The following is a 15,617-nucleotide window of genomic DNA, read 5'->3' on the forward strand; positions in this document are numbered from 1 at the left end:
AAAAAATTTCGATCGTTAATTTTGTACAATTATCCTAGAATAATATAAAAATTGGAAAAAAACCGTTCCATGTATAAATTTCGAGAAATTGAAGGAAATATTTTGAGGACATGGGTAATAAAATTTACGTAAAATTATAGGTTAAAAGGGATAAAATTTTGTTTTAATACTGCTATTCACTAACCATCTAGTGTTATATATAATTGTTTTTTTTGGGTTTTTTTTCGATTTATTAAAAATTTAACTGAACTGTATTTTTTCAATTAAGGCATTATTTTATATGAAAATAATAGCTGGATTGTTATTTTATGAAGGAAAATATTGACTAGTAAACAGTAAATAAAACTTTGATATTTCAATCAGTAAATTCTTACTGCACATCCATATTTATATTTTATACATCAACTTTTATTTATATGTGGTTTGTTTATTATAATAATAAATTATATCTGTCTGTACACCGTATCGAAAAAAATATGTATATCCATTATAAATTGCCTACTTGACTCCGTGTACATGGTTAAAAAAATTATTATTTACAATTTGAGATGAAGCGGATTAAAAATAAATGAATTAGTAAAATAATTTCTTTTCTAATTTCCAAATTTGGCATCTATAAAACACTCACACACACGCACGCACGCGTATTTTGTCTTTTTACTTGAAACATAAATATATACAATTCGTTTGATTTTTTTGGTGAAATTACATGATTCATACATAAGTACTACAGTGAACCGATATTCGACATTTATTGATCATTCACACAAAGTTAAAGTTTCCTCAAGCATTCGTCATCAAATCAGTCTACAAATTTACGTTTACCTAAACAGCTACTAGGTTCTTAATAAGTCTTATTTGAATTTCCATAGCCATGCTTTTCGACATGATCGATCCAATTAATTAATTTAGTCTCGTTAAGTTTGTGCTAGTTTGGAGGCTTTTGCGAAGCCTGGACGTGGTTGTCGTCCCTTCTCACCACAACCTGGGAAAAAGACAAAAATAACAAAAAAACAATCAAAAATTTTACAATTTTTTCATGTACAGTAGAACTCCAATTATCCAAACTCCGACCATCCGAATCGCCGATTATCCGAATCACTTTCAGAAAAAAAATTGTTCAAAAAAAGTCTGAGTGCGCTATTATTCTTCCACCAGCAAAGCCAGTGTAGGCACATTGTTTGTTTTGATTTGACGGAGATGTTTACAAAACAATGATTTTTATTTCTAAACTTGTACATGAGTACATTTTATTTATATTTAAAACATGTGAAAATGTCATGTTTCTTTCATTTAATTCAATAAAAAAATAGTGCAATATCAAAACGTAACTTTTTTTCTCTCCAATGGCAATTTTTTAAAAAAAACTCCGAATATTTGATTATCCGAAACGGTCCCGGTCCCCATTAATTCGGATAATTGGAGTTCTACTGTAACTGAAATTACATGTGATGTTTGGTGGGGGAGGAAAAAAATATTAATATCTTATATATAAAAATGGAGCTCTCGATCGAATGATTCGGTAAAACTCGAAAACGGCTAAACCGATTTGGCCAGTCTTAGTCTTGAAAAATTCGTGCTAATCAGTAGGTTGTCGGAAAGGTGAGATATTATTTCAAAATCGCGTAGAAACTTCACATTTTTAATTTGAACATATTTGTAGAAGCGTAATTTAAATAAAACAATGGACGGCGGCTCATACGTCAAATGTCAAAAGTTTTTGATAGATGATGTTCAATTACGTTTAATAGGATGTTTTACGTGAATATTATTTAATTATGATTAAATTGTTTTAAGTAGTTTTTTTTCGTAGTTATATTTATATACAAAAACGTTAGTAAACGGGCTGCAAGTGTTACTAGAAACTCAAAATATCAACTTTTTTTAATGTTAATATGAAAAAATGCACTTTTTGGCATATTTTTCTCAAACACGGTGCTCTGAAAGATCTCATTTGTATAATTATATACTCATTTTAATTTATATGTTTTTCATTTATGTTATTTAAATTCAGAACCTAAATTTGGTATTAATCAAAGAGACGTTTTGTCAAATAACATTTTCCCAGTTAAAATTTCCCAGAATTTATCGAAGAATAGATAGTAATATATGAAGGTCCAGGGTTAAAAAGGTCCACTAGCGATGTGTCAAAAAGCTTTGCTTAACAATAATATTTGAAAGTAGAGGGAAAAAGATATAACCTTGATTCTTATGACAACTGGATGCTGAGTTAGATGCATATGTGAAAGAAATAAAGTAAATTGAGTGCATAACTGACTGTACATAGATAATATACATTTAAAATAATCTTATGGCATTTGATTGTGTTGACATTAAAGAACATATATTGAAATTTAGCTTAATATTTACATTCATTTTGACTTACTGCATATATTATCTTAAATGTGCAGTATATTATAAGCATTTTTATATATTTAAATAATTGAGTCAAAGCTTAATTTATTAGAGTAAGTTTTCATTACTATCCTTAATTTTTAATGTGTGGATGTTCCTTGTTTTGGTTTAAGTGTCAAAATTAGCAAACAAAACAAATGTAAAATATATAATTTAAGTGCAATGTGCATGATATTAATGAGATTCATAAGATTTAGCACATAAAAAAATTGTTAAAAAATAATTAATAAATAAAATATAGTTCTTAATTTGTATTTACGTGTGATCATAATATAATATTGAAAATTGAGAAATATTGAAAATTTGCTATCGGGAGATAAACGATAAGCTTTGAAAATCCATAACAAAAGTATTTCCTTTTGTTGTTAGTTTTTTGGGTTGTGAGCTCTGTGATTTAGTTCAAGAGATCTTAAGGGGCACAACTAGTGTGAAATTTCCACAAAATCGATTTTTGTTTTTTTTCATATTTCGGTAGATTACACCTTTAAAAATAATAGATAAAAATTTCAAATCGATATCTTAAATAGTTTTTGAGTTACAGCTATTTAAAAAGTATATATATATCGTATATAATATAACGATCATTTTATCTTTAAACGCGTTTTTCTCGAAACAGCATTTTCCGAATTTGCTGCAGTGATTACTCAAAAACTAATGATCCGATCACTATCAATTTTTTTCACATGTTCTATATATAGTTCTCCGTAAAATGAACTATCGATTTTTTGATCTGATCAAAAATCGAATTTTGGCAGTCGAAAAACGGCCAAAATTTTGGGTAAAATTCGACTTTTTTTTTAAAACGCCGCCATTTTGTCAATTTTTGATTTATTTTTTTCATCGTAGTTCATTTTACAGATAATATTATCTAGTTTAACGAGATTTTTTTTTTTTTGATTTCATCCACATAGAAGGCCGGAATCACTGCAGCAGTGAAGAGCCTTTTTTTGTCGCGTCGTTGGAGATCGACGATAACTTAAAAAATATTTAATTTTTTTCTTCAAAAATTTTACTATGTATTCTTAAAACATGTATAAATATATTCCTAAAATTTTGAAATGATTGATAAAGTAGTTTTTTTAATATAAATTCCCCAGAATCACCTTTTTTTAGGCGGTTACACTAGTTGTGCCCCTTAATATAAATTTTAACTATACGCTATTTAATTGTTTTATAAAATGTAATGTTAATTTTGAGTGAGATTTAACAGTTTTCTTTATATAACCACTTTAAAAACTCACATCTTTGTGGGGCAAAAATGAACAACTACTGAACATTAACCATGACTAAAGACTAAAAAAGACTTGGATTGAATTATACCATATTTTTATAGAAAGTGTATAAAACTTCCAGTTGGATAGTATTAACAAAATATGGACAAACGAATATTGTTTTTATAAATTATATAACTCATTATTATACAAGTAGACTTTGGGGTTTATTGTGTTTATAATACTTCATTGTATATAGCATTCAAACAACATATCCTTATACACTTGAAGTATTCTTTTTTTTGATTCTTTAGAAATTGTTTAGAAAATACCTTACTTATCAAAACAAAGTTTGCCGGGTCAGCTAGTATAATATATAATCTAGTATTAATATATAATTTTAAATACTTACTTGGTGCTGTTGTGATGTGACAACGGAATACGGCTGGTAATTTGTCCGGACTTGATCCCTCGATGTTGTCCTTATATTACCATGCTGCTGTATGTTCGCCGAATTTTGCTGGTACTGATTTGCAGGTGAATGTCTAAGAATGAATAAAATTGGTAAGTTAAAACTGTAATAAATAAAATTTTACTGTGTGAATTTTATAATTCCCACCTGACTTGTGTCTGCTGTTGTGTCCTATAAATATCTTGTGACACTATTCCATTTTCCATGGGCCTCATTGCTCTCGTTGCTGAAGCTGCAGATTCGCACACAGAAGTCGCTATTAGATAATAATTAATAACAAGGTTTAATAAATAAACGCAAATATAAAAAGATAATAAAGTTCAAATGTGGGGTTCAAACTAGTGGGGCGCATGGCATCGTGCCTTAAGGCAAATTGCTGGAACTTCCCGTACCAAAAATTATTATTTTTTAACAAAATTAACATTTTTGAAAAAAATTTACTTCGAAAAAATTAGATTTTTGACAAAAATTTACTTTTCTTGAAAAAAAAAAAACTTTTTGAAGAAAAATTTATTTTGAAATATTTTGAAAATTCTGAACTTTTTTTCAAAGCAATCGCACTGCTTTAACTGCATAGAGACGAAATATCGAAGCGCGTAAGCGCCGCGTCGCCGTCTAACGGATAAACATTAGTACGGAACCCATAGAAATGTAAACAAAATTTATACTTATTCTTAAAATCTCGATAAAAATCTGATAATTTGATGTGCATATGTCTAATGATCATTTTTGACCGCCAGAAGGCTTTTTCTTACTTTTTTTACTAGTTCTCCGAAACCGTTAGACCTGCCTTCATGAAAATTTCATAAATTCTTCATCTTGTTATACAAATAAAATGCTTTTTGAATTATTAAAATCAAACGCTCCGATCTCTTAAAAACTGATTTACCGTTTTCGGCACTTTTTGCCCCGTATCTTCGGAACGGCCAACCCTGCCTTTGCCAAAAACTAATCAGCACGTCTCCTTATCAATACGAATCGAATGTTTTTTGAATTATTCAAATCGCTTCATCCGTGTTCCCGAAATCATCGACGAAAATTTGTATCCGAACACACACACACACACACACACACACACATACACCCATTTTTTCTAAGGTATGCCAAAATGTTCAGAAACCTTTGAAACGTAAAGATATATAAAAATTTTCATTTTCGATTTTTTTGCGATTACTATAACTTGCCCTACAGGAAGTTGAATAAATAAAATTCAAATCTTTGTTGAAACATAAAGAATTTTATTTTGGAACAATTAAAAGCATAATTATCAATTATTTTAGGTGATAAAAAACATGAATAAAAATTCACAAATGATTTATTTCTACCTTAGACAAAGAGTGAATTTCCTTTTGTAATAAAATCAAAGAAACACTGGAAACTATATTAATATTTAATATATTGCATTTTAATTTTTTTTTTTAAATATAAAAATAATGTTATAGTTAACAATATTTAACTAACCTGGTTGTCCTGCAGGTTGATTCAAAGGTATCGCCAATCTGGCATTAACTGCTAATAAATGATCTCGCCTTGTTACTAAATTGTTAACATGATCTTCCAATCGAACATTTTCTGTCCTCAGTTGATGTAGACAAGATAGTAATGAAGCAACTGTAATAAATAGTAATAATAATATTATTGATATATCTTCTTATATATAAAAATGAATCGCAAAATGTGTTGGTAAGCGCATAACTCAACAACGCCTGAACCAATTTAGCCAATTTTTTTTTTTAAATATTTGTTGAAGTCCAAGGATGGTTCTTACGGCAAGAAAAAATCGAATAATTGCCGGGAAACCGCTATAACAAGCCCTTTTCTTTTTCACATACAAACGTTTTCTAACTAAAATCAATAGTAGAATGCATTTGAGCTTTATTACTATTATATAAAATTCATATTAAATTATAAGCACTCACTGTATACTCCTCCTAAACGATTATGCGGGTTTTGATAAATCTTTCTGAAGTTTGTTAAGGAAATTTCCTAGGATGTTTGTTATTATAAAAGTACTGGGATGTATGTGCAATATTGTAGAAATAAATGAAAAAAATTGCAAAAAATGACATGTCATTTTTTGCATTGAAAACAAATGAAAACCATCATCTGCCAAAAATTTCTATTTACCTACTTATGAACCTAGATAATATTAGAATATGTATAGTAAATTTATGATTATATATAAGAAAAATGAAATGTCTACATTATTATTGCCAAAAAGCAGCTGAGATGTGTCAGAAATTAAAATAATATAAGATACAGTATATGTATGGCAGATTGAATGATACACATATGAACAGGATATGACAAATTAATTCACTTAAAATATGAAATTAAGTATTAATCAGCGCCGATCTTAGTTTTAATGCGATGCATGCGAAAAATACGAGCGCACGCTTTAGGGGGCGCCAACACAAGATTTGGATATTAAATTTTCAATATAGTTTTTTTTTCAATATATGATTTCTTCGCATCTTTTACTAATCTTTCCACAATATTTTTAAAATTCATAAAAAATTTACTTTATAACAACAAATGGGAAAGTAAAGATGAATACATACAATTCGGCCCTCACGATATCGATTAGTAGAAGTTTAAGATGCAATTTTGGATATCTTAAATAATTAAAAAAATAATTTAATTTAATCTGACATGAAGTACCAGTGTTATGTTATGGTTATGGTTATGTTATATCGTTTAAAAGACTTCAATTTCCAATATAGTGTGGGAATTGAGACTCATCATTTTATTTAAAGCAGTTGTACATTTAACATCGCTCATATTGTAAAATGTGTATGCATTTGTGTGTGAAGAGTAATTAAAAAAACAATAATTATCATTATTATTGTAGACATGAGTACAGAACAACGTCTGTCGGGTCATCTAGTATATATATATATATATATATATATATATATATATATATATATATATAGTTATTATCATAAATAATATTATTACTATCAAAGTGTTGAGCTTGTTCCATCAAAAATTGTGACCCCTGCTCCCACTGCCGTTCCAATAGCTGATCTAAACTTTGTGGAACAACAGCCGATGTATTCCCAGTCCCCGTAACACCTGACATCAAGTTTCCGACAGGATTATTACCAGCCATGTTTGTGTTTCCAGATCTTGTCTAAATATTATGTTAAATAAATCTTTTAGCATGTGTTTAAAAAATAGTTTCAAATGTGTTTCATTTATTCAAATTACCGTATGTCTCAGTAAAGGTGGTCCTACAAGATTACTACTTGTATTTGTGTCTGGATCGCTTGTAAAAACACTATGAGCTTCTAGTTCGTGATTTAAATGATCTGACATTTTCTGTGCCATGTTACTGTTTGGATTCAGCTGGTTGCCCAACATGTGTGGGGCGTGCACTCCATTTTGAAATCTAAATAAAGAACAAATTTAATATAACTGATATTAATAAATAATAAAAGTTGGTTATGTTGAGGGCTCTTACAATTTTATGTCTGGTTTAGTATCAGGCGGTGGGCTTGTACTCTGCGCCAAAGGTTTCCTTCCTTTCCTCTTCGGCTGGTCGTCGGGGTTTGGACTCGAGCTCGGTGACTCCTTAGGCGTGAGTCCCATCACAATGTTGTTCTGTTGCAGAACGTGTCCCGTTTGCACATTTGGACTGGCCACCACCACCGGCGGAGGCGGCGTCGGATGCGTTGATCTCGATGACCTTTTATTCACATTTGTATTTACAGAATTATCGTTGTTAATGTTCTCCTTCGCTTTTACTAAATCATTACTCAACTCGGTTATGATGATGGATGATTGTGTAGTTGATGTTGATGTTGATGATGTAGGAGATGATGTCGGAATTGAATTTACATTGTCTCCGCTATTGTTAGTCGTGGGCAAAGTGTTTGTCGATGTCGCATTCTGTTTGTTCACTTTACTATTACTGGCTCGTTTTTTATTTCGCTGGGGAGGTTTAGTTGGGGAGTCCGCAGCGTTACTTTTGGCGCTACTCTGAGATCTGATTTACGGGAACGTTAGTGGATAATATCAAGTGCTACAATTCCAGGCATTGCTACACATCGAAAGTACTAAGAGGATTGGCACGAGCACAACATCGAACAGAAGAAAAACGTACTAAACTATTAGTCACTAAAACACAAACTACTCGAACAGGACGCTAAAGTTTTGTACAACTGTTTAATGAGAGCGGATAATGTGGAAGGGATTAAATTAAACGAAATAAAAGCAATAAAGCGAGATGTTGTAGCGGGTACGCTTCGGATTTACATTTTAGGTTATGTTTACATGTCAAATGATGTAGGGACGACGATGGCCGCTCATGGCGCCGCTTTGGTCGAGACACTTCCGCGCGCGAAATTCAAATCAAAACGAATACTACGAAGGACATAGGATAACGAGAAAACGATAAACGATGTAATAAAAACATTTGTAGAATTTAATTGAAACTAGTGGGGCGCATGGCATCGTGCTTTAAGGCAAATTGCTGGAACTTCCCGTACAAAGAATTATTATTTTTTTAAAAACGATTAACATTTTTGAAAAAACTTTACAAAACTTTAAAAATGTTTTTTGAATTATTAAACTCGGGCGCTCCGTTCTCTTAAAAACTGAGTTACCGTTTTGTCCCGTATCTCCGAAACGGCTTCGCCAAAAACTAATCAGCACGTCTCCTTATCAATACGAATCGAATGTTTTTTGAATTATTCAAATCGGTTGATCCGTGTTCCCGAAATCGCCGACGAAAATTTGTATCCGAACACACACACATCCATTTTTTCTAAGGTATGCCAAAATATTCAGAAACCTTTGAAACGTAAAGATATATAAAAAATTTCATTTTCGATTTTTTTGCGATTACTATAACTTGCCATACGGGAAGTTAATTAAATTGTATATGAATTTATTATGCATCGTTTATTTAGGCTCACTTTAGCTACATACAAATTTTGTATTTTATATCCTACACTAACTACATGCAAATATGTTGTATTTCAATTCAAAGATATTTATTTAAAAACTAACAAGTTATCATGACTTAAGAGTTACAAACACGACAAGAAAAATTACTAGCGTAATGATACTGAAAACGAAAATTAAATTTAGGAATCCCAAGGTTTGCGACTTTCAAAATAAATGATAAACAATAATATATAAAACAAACTGCAACGATGGATAATAAATGACTGATGAATTAATGATAAAAAAAACTGTAATGATGGATAATAAATGAGAATTTAATTTAAGTTGTAATTATTTTGTCCACACATTTAATGAAAAACGGATGAAGGATGAATGTTTAAATATGCATACCTAAATATATCATGATAAATAAATTCTGCTATATATTTGTGGCCATGAATTATCTTTCAATACAACCCGAAACTATAATAATAATAACAATAATAATAATAAGTTGAGATTCCATTTTAGCAGAATTTATTTAAAAGCTTATATATAATAAAAATATTTTTCAACATCAAATAAATAATTTCTGATATTTAAGTAAAAAGATCAAACTATTTATTATCTTTATAAATTGTAGTTTGAAAACAAAAATACAAAAAAAAAAAACATTCTAAATTGAATTTTACCACCTTTTAATAAAAACAATTGATCTTTGTCTGAAATATTTGTGTATATATTCATAATTATTAACATGGAGAATTAATCATCGACTGTCAATTACTAATGAAAAAATTCTATTCCCATGCAAAAAATATTTACATTAAAGGCCTAAAACAATTCTCATTCAATGAAACCCAGCTAATAGGTAGAAAATGTTTCTATAAAATCACATCAACACGACAACTATTTTCATATGGAATCTACAAAAAAAAATATTGAATAAAAAAAAATAACATACCTGGATCTTTTTGCATCTTCGGTTTTAATTTGTTTCTCAAAGCCAATTTTTAGACCTCCGCCGCCACCACCTCCTTCATTTCGATGAAGGTTTTCTTCTGAATCGACATCTGGAATGTAACAAAAACTGAATCCTTTTTGGTAAAAGATATATAATATAATATTAATATTATATTAGGTTGTCAAATATCTCCCTTCCGCTTTTTTGCTCTTGGTTTATAATACAAAAAGGCGGAAGGGAGATATTTGACAACCTTATATATATATATATATATATATATATATTCAATAGATAAGTCCTGGATTTTTTCAATATATTGATTGTTTCTTTTCCAAACAGTAAATCCAATAATAAAAAACAATTTGTTTTTTGAAGATGTTTAATAACGACGTTTCGGAACTAGATACGTTCCATCATCAGCACAAGTTTCCAAAGCACTCTTTGCCAATCAATGGAATGTCCAACATTCCATTGAAAATTCACATATTTTTACCTTTGAACCCAATATTTTATATAGAGAGAATTGTACTTTTAAAAGACTTTTCTGAAAGCAGTTTAATCTTTTTGGATTCTTCAAATTGTGTTAATAAAAGATCAGATCATAACATCATTCATGATTCGTATCTAAATTTTTTAAACCTAATTAAAAACGATTAATCCTTTAATAATTGTGTGTGTATATATACATGTGTATATGTAGTAATATATGCACATCCATATATGTGCTTATATGTATGTTTTTGTATATACACTATATACATGTACTAGCGTGTATGTTCGTGTATATAATTGTATGTACATGAATATATGGATATATGCATATGCATGTATGTGTATGTAGGTGTGCATATGTATGTGCATGTTTATATACATAATAATATTTCTCAACATTTGCTGAAGCAATACATTCCCATTTTTTGTAAATTACCAATTCAAGAGCTATAAAAAATTATTTTTGCCTAAATTTCGTACATATCCCTTTCATCTGGCCGACAGAACTCCATAACAGTGTGTTACAAAGTCTTGTGAAGCCAAAAACATTTACAAATATCCTCAGAAAAAATCGAGCGTTTTTAACAAAAAATATTAGTGATATGGATATATAAATTATTACAGGTAAATAATTTTTGCTTCTCAATTTTATATAAAACCTTTTTTAGTTAATTTTTATTACTCTTTACACTGGTACATAATCCATTCCTTTATAATTTTTTCTAATTAATCTGTAATGACCATCATTAATTAATGTTAATCAATAGTTTTAAAAAACATTGTATTTGACAGAATAAATCTGATGATGGAACGTATCTAGTTCCAAAACGTCGTTATTAAACATCTTGAAAAAAACAAATTGTTTTTTATTATTGGATTTACTGTTGGGAAAAGAAACAATCAATATGTTTAATATATATATATATATATATATATATATATATATATATATATATATATATATATATATATACATATATATATATGTTAAAGAAGTTAGTTTTGATGTGTGAGAAATATAAGCAAGTTCTTCAAGGGCAATACATCAAATAAAAGGCAAAGATTTAGAAGTTAATCTTTAATTTTTTCCAAACGTTTCGACATAGGATTTTATGTCATCATCAGTGGATATAAACATAGTCTGTCAAGACATGTGGCATTATCGCCTCGGAAATGTACGCATAAACTACTTTCTCCGTGCAAAATATATTATATTTCACAAATATTTTGCTATGCTCTGTTCAACAAAAACAAAAAACAAGTTAGTGTATATATGATAGTGCAAAATTATGTGCCATGCGCTAGTTACTGATATAAGACCATATTTATATCCACTGATGATGACATAAAATCCTATGTCGAAACGTTTGGAAAAAATTAAAGATTAACTTCTAAATCTTTGCCTTTTTTGATGTATTGCCCTTGAAGAACTTACTCATATATATATATATAGATATATACCTAAGTCTGTTTTTAAACGGTCTTTTTGCACACGGTTTTGATATAATACGGTTTGAAAATTGAATGTTTTTAATTTTTTTACACGATTTTATTCCATTTAGCACGATTTGAAATTTTATGTACCTAAATTTTTTTGTCAAATTTAATTTTCTGCGATGTATGTTCATATCACAAAAATGTATTTATTAAAGAAAAAAGTCTGAAACCATCGATAGTATCGATAGTTTGCGAACACTAGATTAAAGATTTAAGTGAATTCCCCTTTAGCGCGTACAAACAATTTTTACTGGTCAAAGCAAATGTGGATAGCACTAATTTAGGGAAACCTTAAAAATTGAATAACCTATTCTTTTCGTTCACAACATAGTTTTTTAGTTCCTGAACTTGTCATACATTTAATTTATATTACTTTTAAGATTAGAGTGCATATCTTTTTTATCATTAATTACTATGCTTGTGAAAATAAGCATTATATATTTGATTTAATAAAATAAACATGAATTCTTGTTCTTAAAAATCCTTGTTTTTCACTAATTTTAATAGGCTTTAGAGATTAGGAACAATTCGCCCATTTTTGTATAAAATCAAAATGTCTTTTTTACACGTTTTTTTTTTTACACGGCTTCTTCTGGAACCAATCTACCGTGTAAAAACAGACTTAGGTGTATATATCTGTTACAATTATATTCTATCCCTTGCCTATCGACTGCTGCGAAGCCAACGTGGCAACAGCTCCGATCTGGTGTCCTTGCGCCAGCACAGTCTGCATAGTGTTAGGACTATTCGACGCCCTCGGTTCCATTCCGGCAGGATTCATAGGACTGCTCCTATCCAGAAACGCATTCGCCGGACTCAACCTGTTCATCTCTCCTTGCTGTTCTCTGGATATGTGCTGATACAGATTGGTGGTCATCTGGCTCATCGCCGGGCTGGCGGTGGCCAAAGGGACTGATACAACGATACTTGTGGGCTGCGAGACTGGTGGAGGAGGTGTGGGACTTATGACTTCTGTTTTTGGGACTGCTGGAGCTAGCATTGTGTTTATTTTCAGTTGGTTGTATGCGGCACCGTCTTGGGCTAGGGGAGGAGATGGGCTGTGTTCTGTTTTTATCTGAAAAATAATAGATAGATAGATAGATGGTATCAACTAGGGTTTGTCGGTTTTCAAAAACCGGTTTTTAAACCGTTTTTTTGTTGAAAATTATGGGATTCGAAAAGCGGTTTTTTAGTAAAAAAAAGTCGGTTTTTACTGTATAAATGGAAAATGACGAATATAGCCAAATATAAAAGATAGATAAAAGCGTTTTGAATTTGGAAATCATATCGGTTTAATAGCATTTGATATCTTATCAGTCTGCAATGGTTCCCAGAAAGGTTTTGTATATATTAATTTAGATTTTTATACCAGAGTATATTTTAACTTAAATCAGTGTGACTTCTTCTTGAAGAAGTAACTTCCTCTACTCAAACTTAAAAAAAAAGAGTTTTAAGCCCTAGAAGCCACAATTAAAATAACAAAAAGCTTATAATTATTATATCAGGCTTTAATAACAATTAAGCCTAGTTCGGTCGCAAGTATGAGAGTATTTTCTATTTCAGTAGCAATTCGATAGAAGTTCTCAGTTTTTTGAAATCATATTTTATTAAACAATAAAAACAACTAAAATGTTTAAAATTAATTAATTAAAATTGCTCGGAACAGGCCATACCCGAGTTTAGCTTAATTGTTTTTAAAACTAAAATTGATTGATTGAAAGTATGTATCTATTTTTTTAATTTTATTTAAAAATGTAGTATTTTTATTTATTCGAAAACTTTCCTTTCACTATCATAAAAATATTTTCATTCTTATATGTAAAAATGATGCATGAATAACGAATAATTATTTTCAAAATTATTTAATCAAGATAAACTATTATTTTTTAGTTCTACTAATTAAAATTAAAATAATTTTGTTTACTACCCATAAAATTGAGCAATAAATAAATTCAGTCAAATACTATTCTAAATTCCACTAAATTTGCGGACAAATTACAGAATATTCGAGCAAAAATTTATTTTCTATATAAAATTCGAAAACCGGCTAAAACCGTTTTTTTAGCAAAATTAAAATTCGAAAACCGGTTTTCTGAAATGTCGGTATTTATATAAACCCTAGTATCAACCAAATTCTGACATAGAAATGACTGGTGTACGTGGCATTTTGCCTTAAAACAAATTAAACTAGTGGTGCATGCCATCCTGCCTTAAGACAAATTGCTGAAACTTCCCGTACCGAAAACTAAATTTTGAAAAAAAAAACTTTGCAAAACTTTGAGAAATTTGAAATTTGAGATTTTTGAGAAATTTTGAAATTTTTGAACAAATTTAACTATTTTGAAAAATTTGATTTTTTTAACTTCCCGAAGAAGAAGTTTATGTTTTCATCAAAAAATCCGTAATGCTAATTTTATGTTTTCTCGACGTTTCAAGCCATTCTGAATCGAATGAGACCAAATTTGGAAAAAGTATTGTGTGTGTGTGTGTGAACAGATTTTTTGCCGTAAATCGACGTTTTCTCAAAAACGGCTGGACCGATTTCAAAAATTTAAAAGCCATTCTATGTATCTCGATGAGGACTAGCGTTTCTAACTTTTGTACGACGATCGGGCGAGCCGTTTCTTTGTAAATCGCAGAAAAGTAAAAAAAATTTCGGCCACGTTTTAGTCCGCAATTCTGAATCGATTATGAAAATTCAAAAACCGTCTGAAAGATATTGGTTGGGAATCGTGCTGATTAGTTTTTGGTAAAGATCGGCCGGGCCGTTTTCTTGTAATAAAGTTTACAAAAAAAAATCGACGATTTTCATTATTATTTTTTTGACGGTAGATACCATAGTCTTATAGAGCATACTAGAATATTACAGTCCTACGACAAGTCGTTTAATTTTTAAAAATCATCAAAGTTTGCAAAAATTAGTGTCGTTTTTTTGGCGTTTGTCAAAATTATAATTTTCATCGACTTTTGCTCAAAAACGCCTGAACCGATTTCAAAAATTTAAAAGCCAATCGATGTATTTTGATGTGGATTATTTTTTCTCAGTTTTGTACAGCGAACGGCCAAGCCATTTCTTTGTAATTTGAAAAAAAGTGTTAAACTTTTCGTCCACATTTAACCTCAAACTACCGAACCAATTTTAAAAAATCAAAAACTGTTCGCAAGATATTAATTGGGAATGATACTGATTAGTTTTAGGTGAAAATCTACCGAGCCGTTTTCTTGTAATTAACTGTTGAAAAAGAATTTAGGCCGATTTTTATGGAACTTTTTTTTGACGATATATACTATGGTCTTATAGAACTTACTGAATTATTACGGCCTTAGGACAAGTAGTGTAATTTTAAAAATTCATCAAAGTTTGAGAAAAAGAGTAGTTTTTTTGACGTTTGTTAAAATTAAAATTAGACGATTTAATTGGTATAATGATAGAGTACCTGGTTTTATTAAACATACTAAACCATTAAAGTCCTACACAAACTGGTATAATTATAAAAATTTGTGATTTTTGAAAATTTGCTTTAAGAAAATACTCCGAGTTGACGTGTTCGTTCGTTTTCAATGATGTGTAATAAATCCACTTGGAATACTTTTAATCACTCATAAATTAATTTATATTTTATTGAATAAGTCGATTATTTACACATATCGGGAAGTTCATGTAACTTGCCTC

At 29.7% G+C, this 15,617-nt stretch overlaps 1 protein-coding gene across 1 annotated transcript in view; it reads right to left on the reverse strand.

Annotated features, from left to right (window-relative positions):
• Positions 1–245: 245 nt before the first annotated feature.
• The window catches only part of LOC113366326 (protein AF-10-like), a 30,066-nt gene continuing 14,694 nt past the window's right edge, over positions 246–15,617 (reverse strand). Inside the window, exons 6-14 of the mRNA XM_026607916.1 lie at positions 12,608–13,019; positions 9,956–10,052; positions 7,565–7,789; positions 7,312–7,492; positions 7,060–7,234; positions 5,560–5,709; positions 4,246–4,354; positions 4,039–4,171; positions 246–985 (exon numbers count right to left, since the gene is read on the reverse strand). Of these exons, the coding sequence (XP_026463701.1) occupies positions 929–985; positions 4,039–4,171; positions 4,246–4,354; positions 5,560–5,709; positions 7,060–7,234; positions 7,312–7,492; positions 7,565–7,789; positions 9,956–10,052; positions 12,608–13,019 (1,539 nt within the window). The 3' untranslated portion in view covers positions 246–928. The remainder of the gene's footprint in view (positions 986–4,038; positions 4,172–4,245; positions 4,355–5,559; positions 5,710–7,059; positions 7,235–7,311; positions 7,493–7,564; positions 7,790–9,955; positions 10,053–12,607; positions 13,020–15,617) is intronic.

Source organism: Ctenocephalides felis, unplaced genomic scaffold (assembly GCF_003426905.1).
Source record: "Ctenocephalides felis isolate EL2017-DRISC unplaced genomic scaffold, ASM342690v1 CF-g0.4_SCAFFOLD_01170, whole genome shotgun sequence".
In the NCBI taxonomy this organism is placed as follows: domain Eukaryota; kingdom Metazoa; phylum Arthropoda; class Insecta; order Siphonaptera; family Pulicidae; genus Ctenocephalides; species Ctenocephalides felis.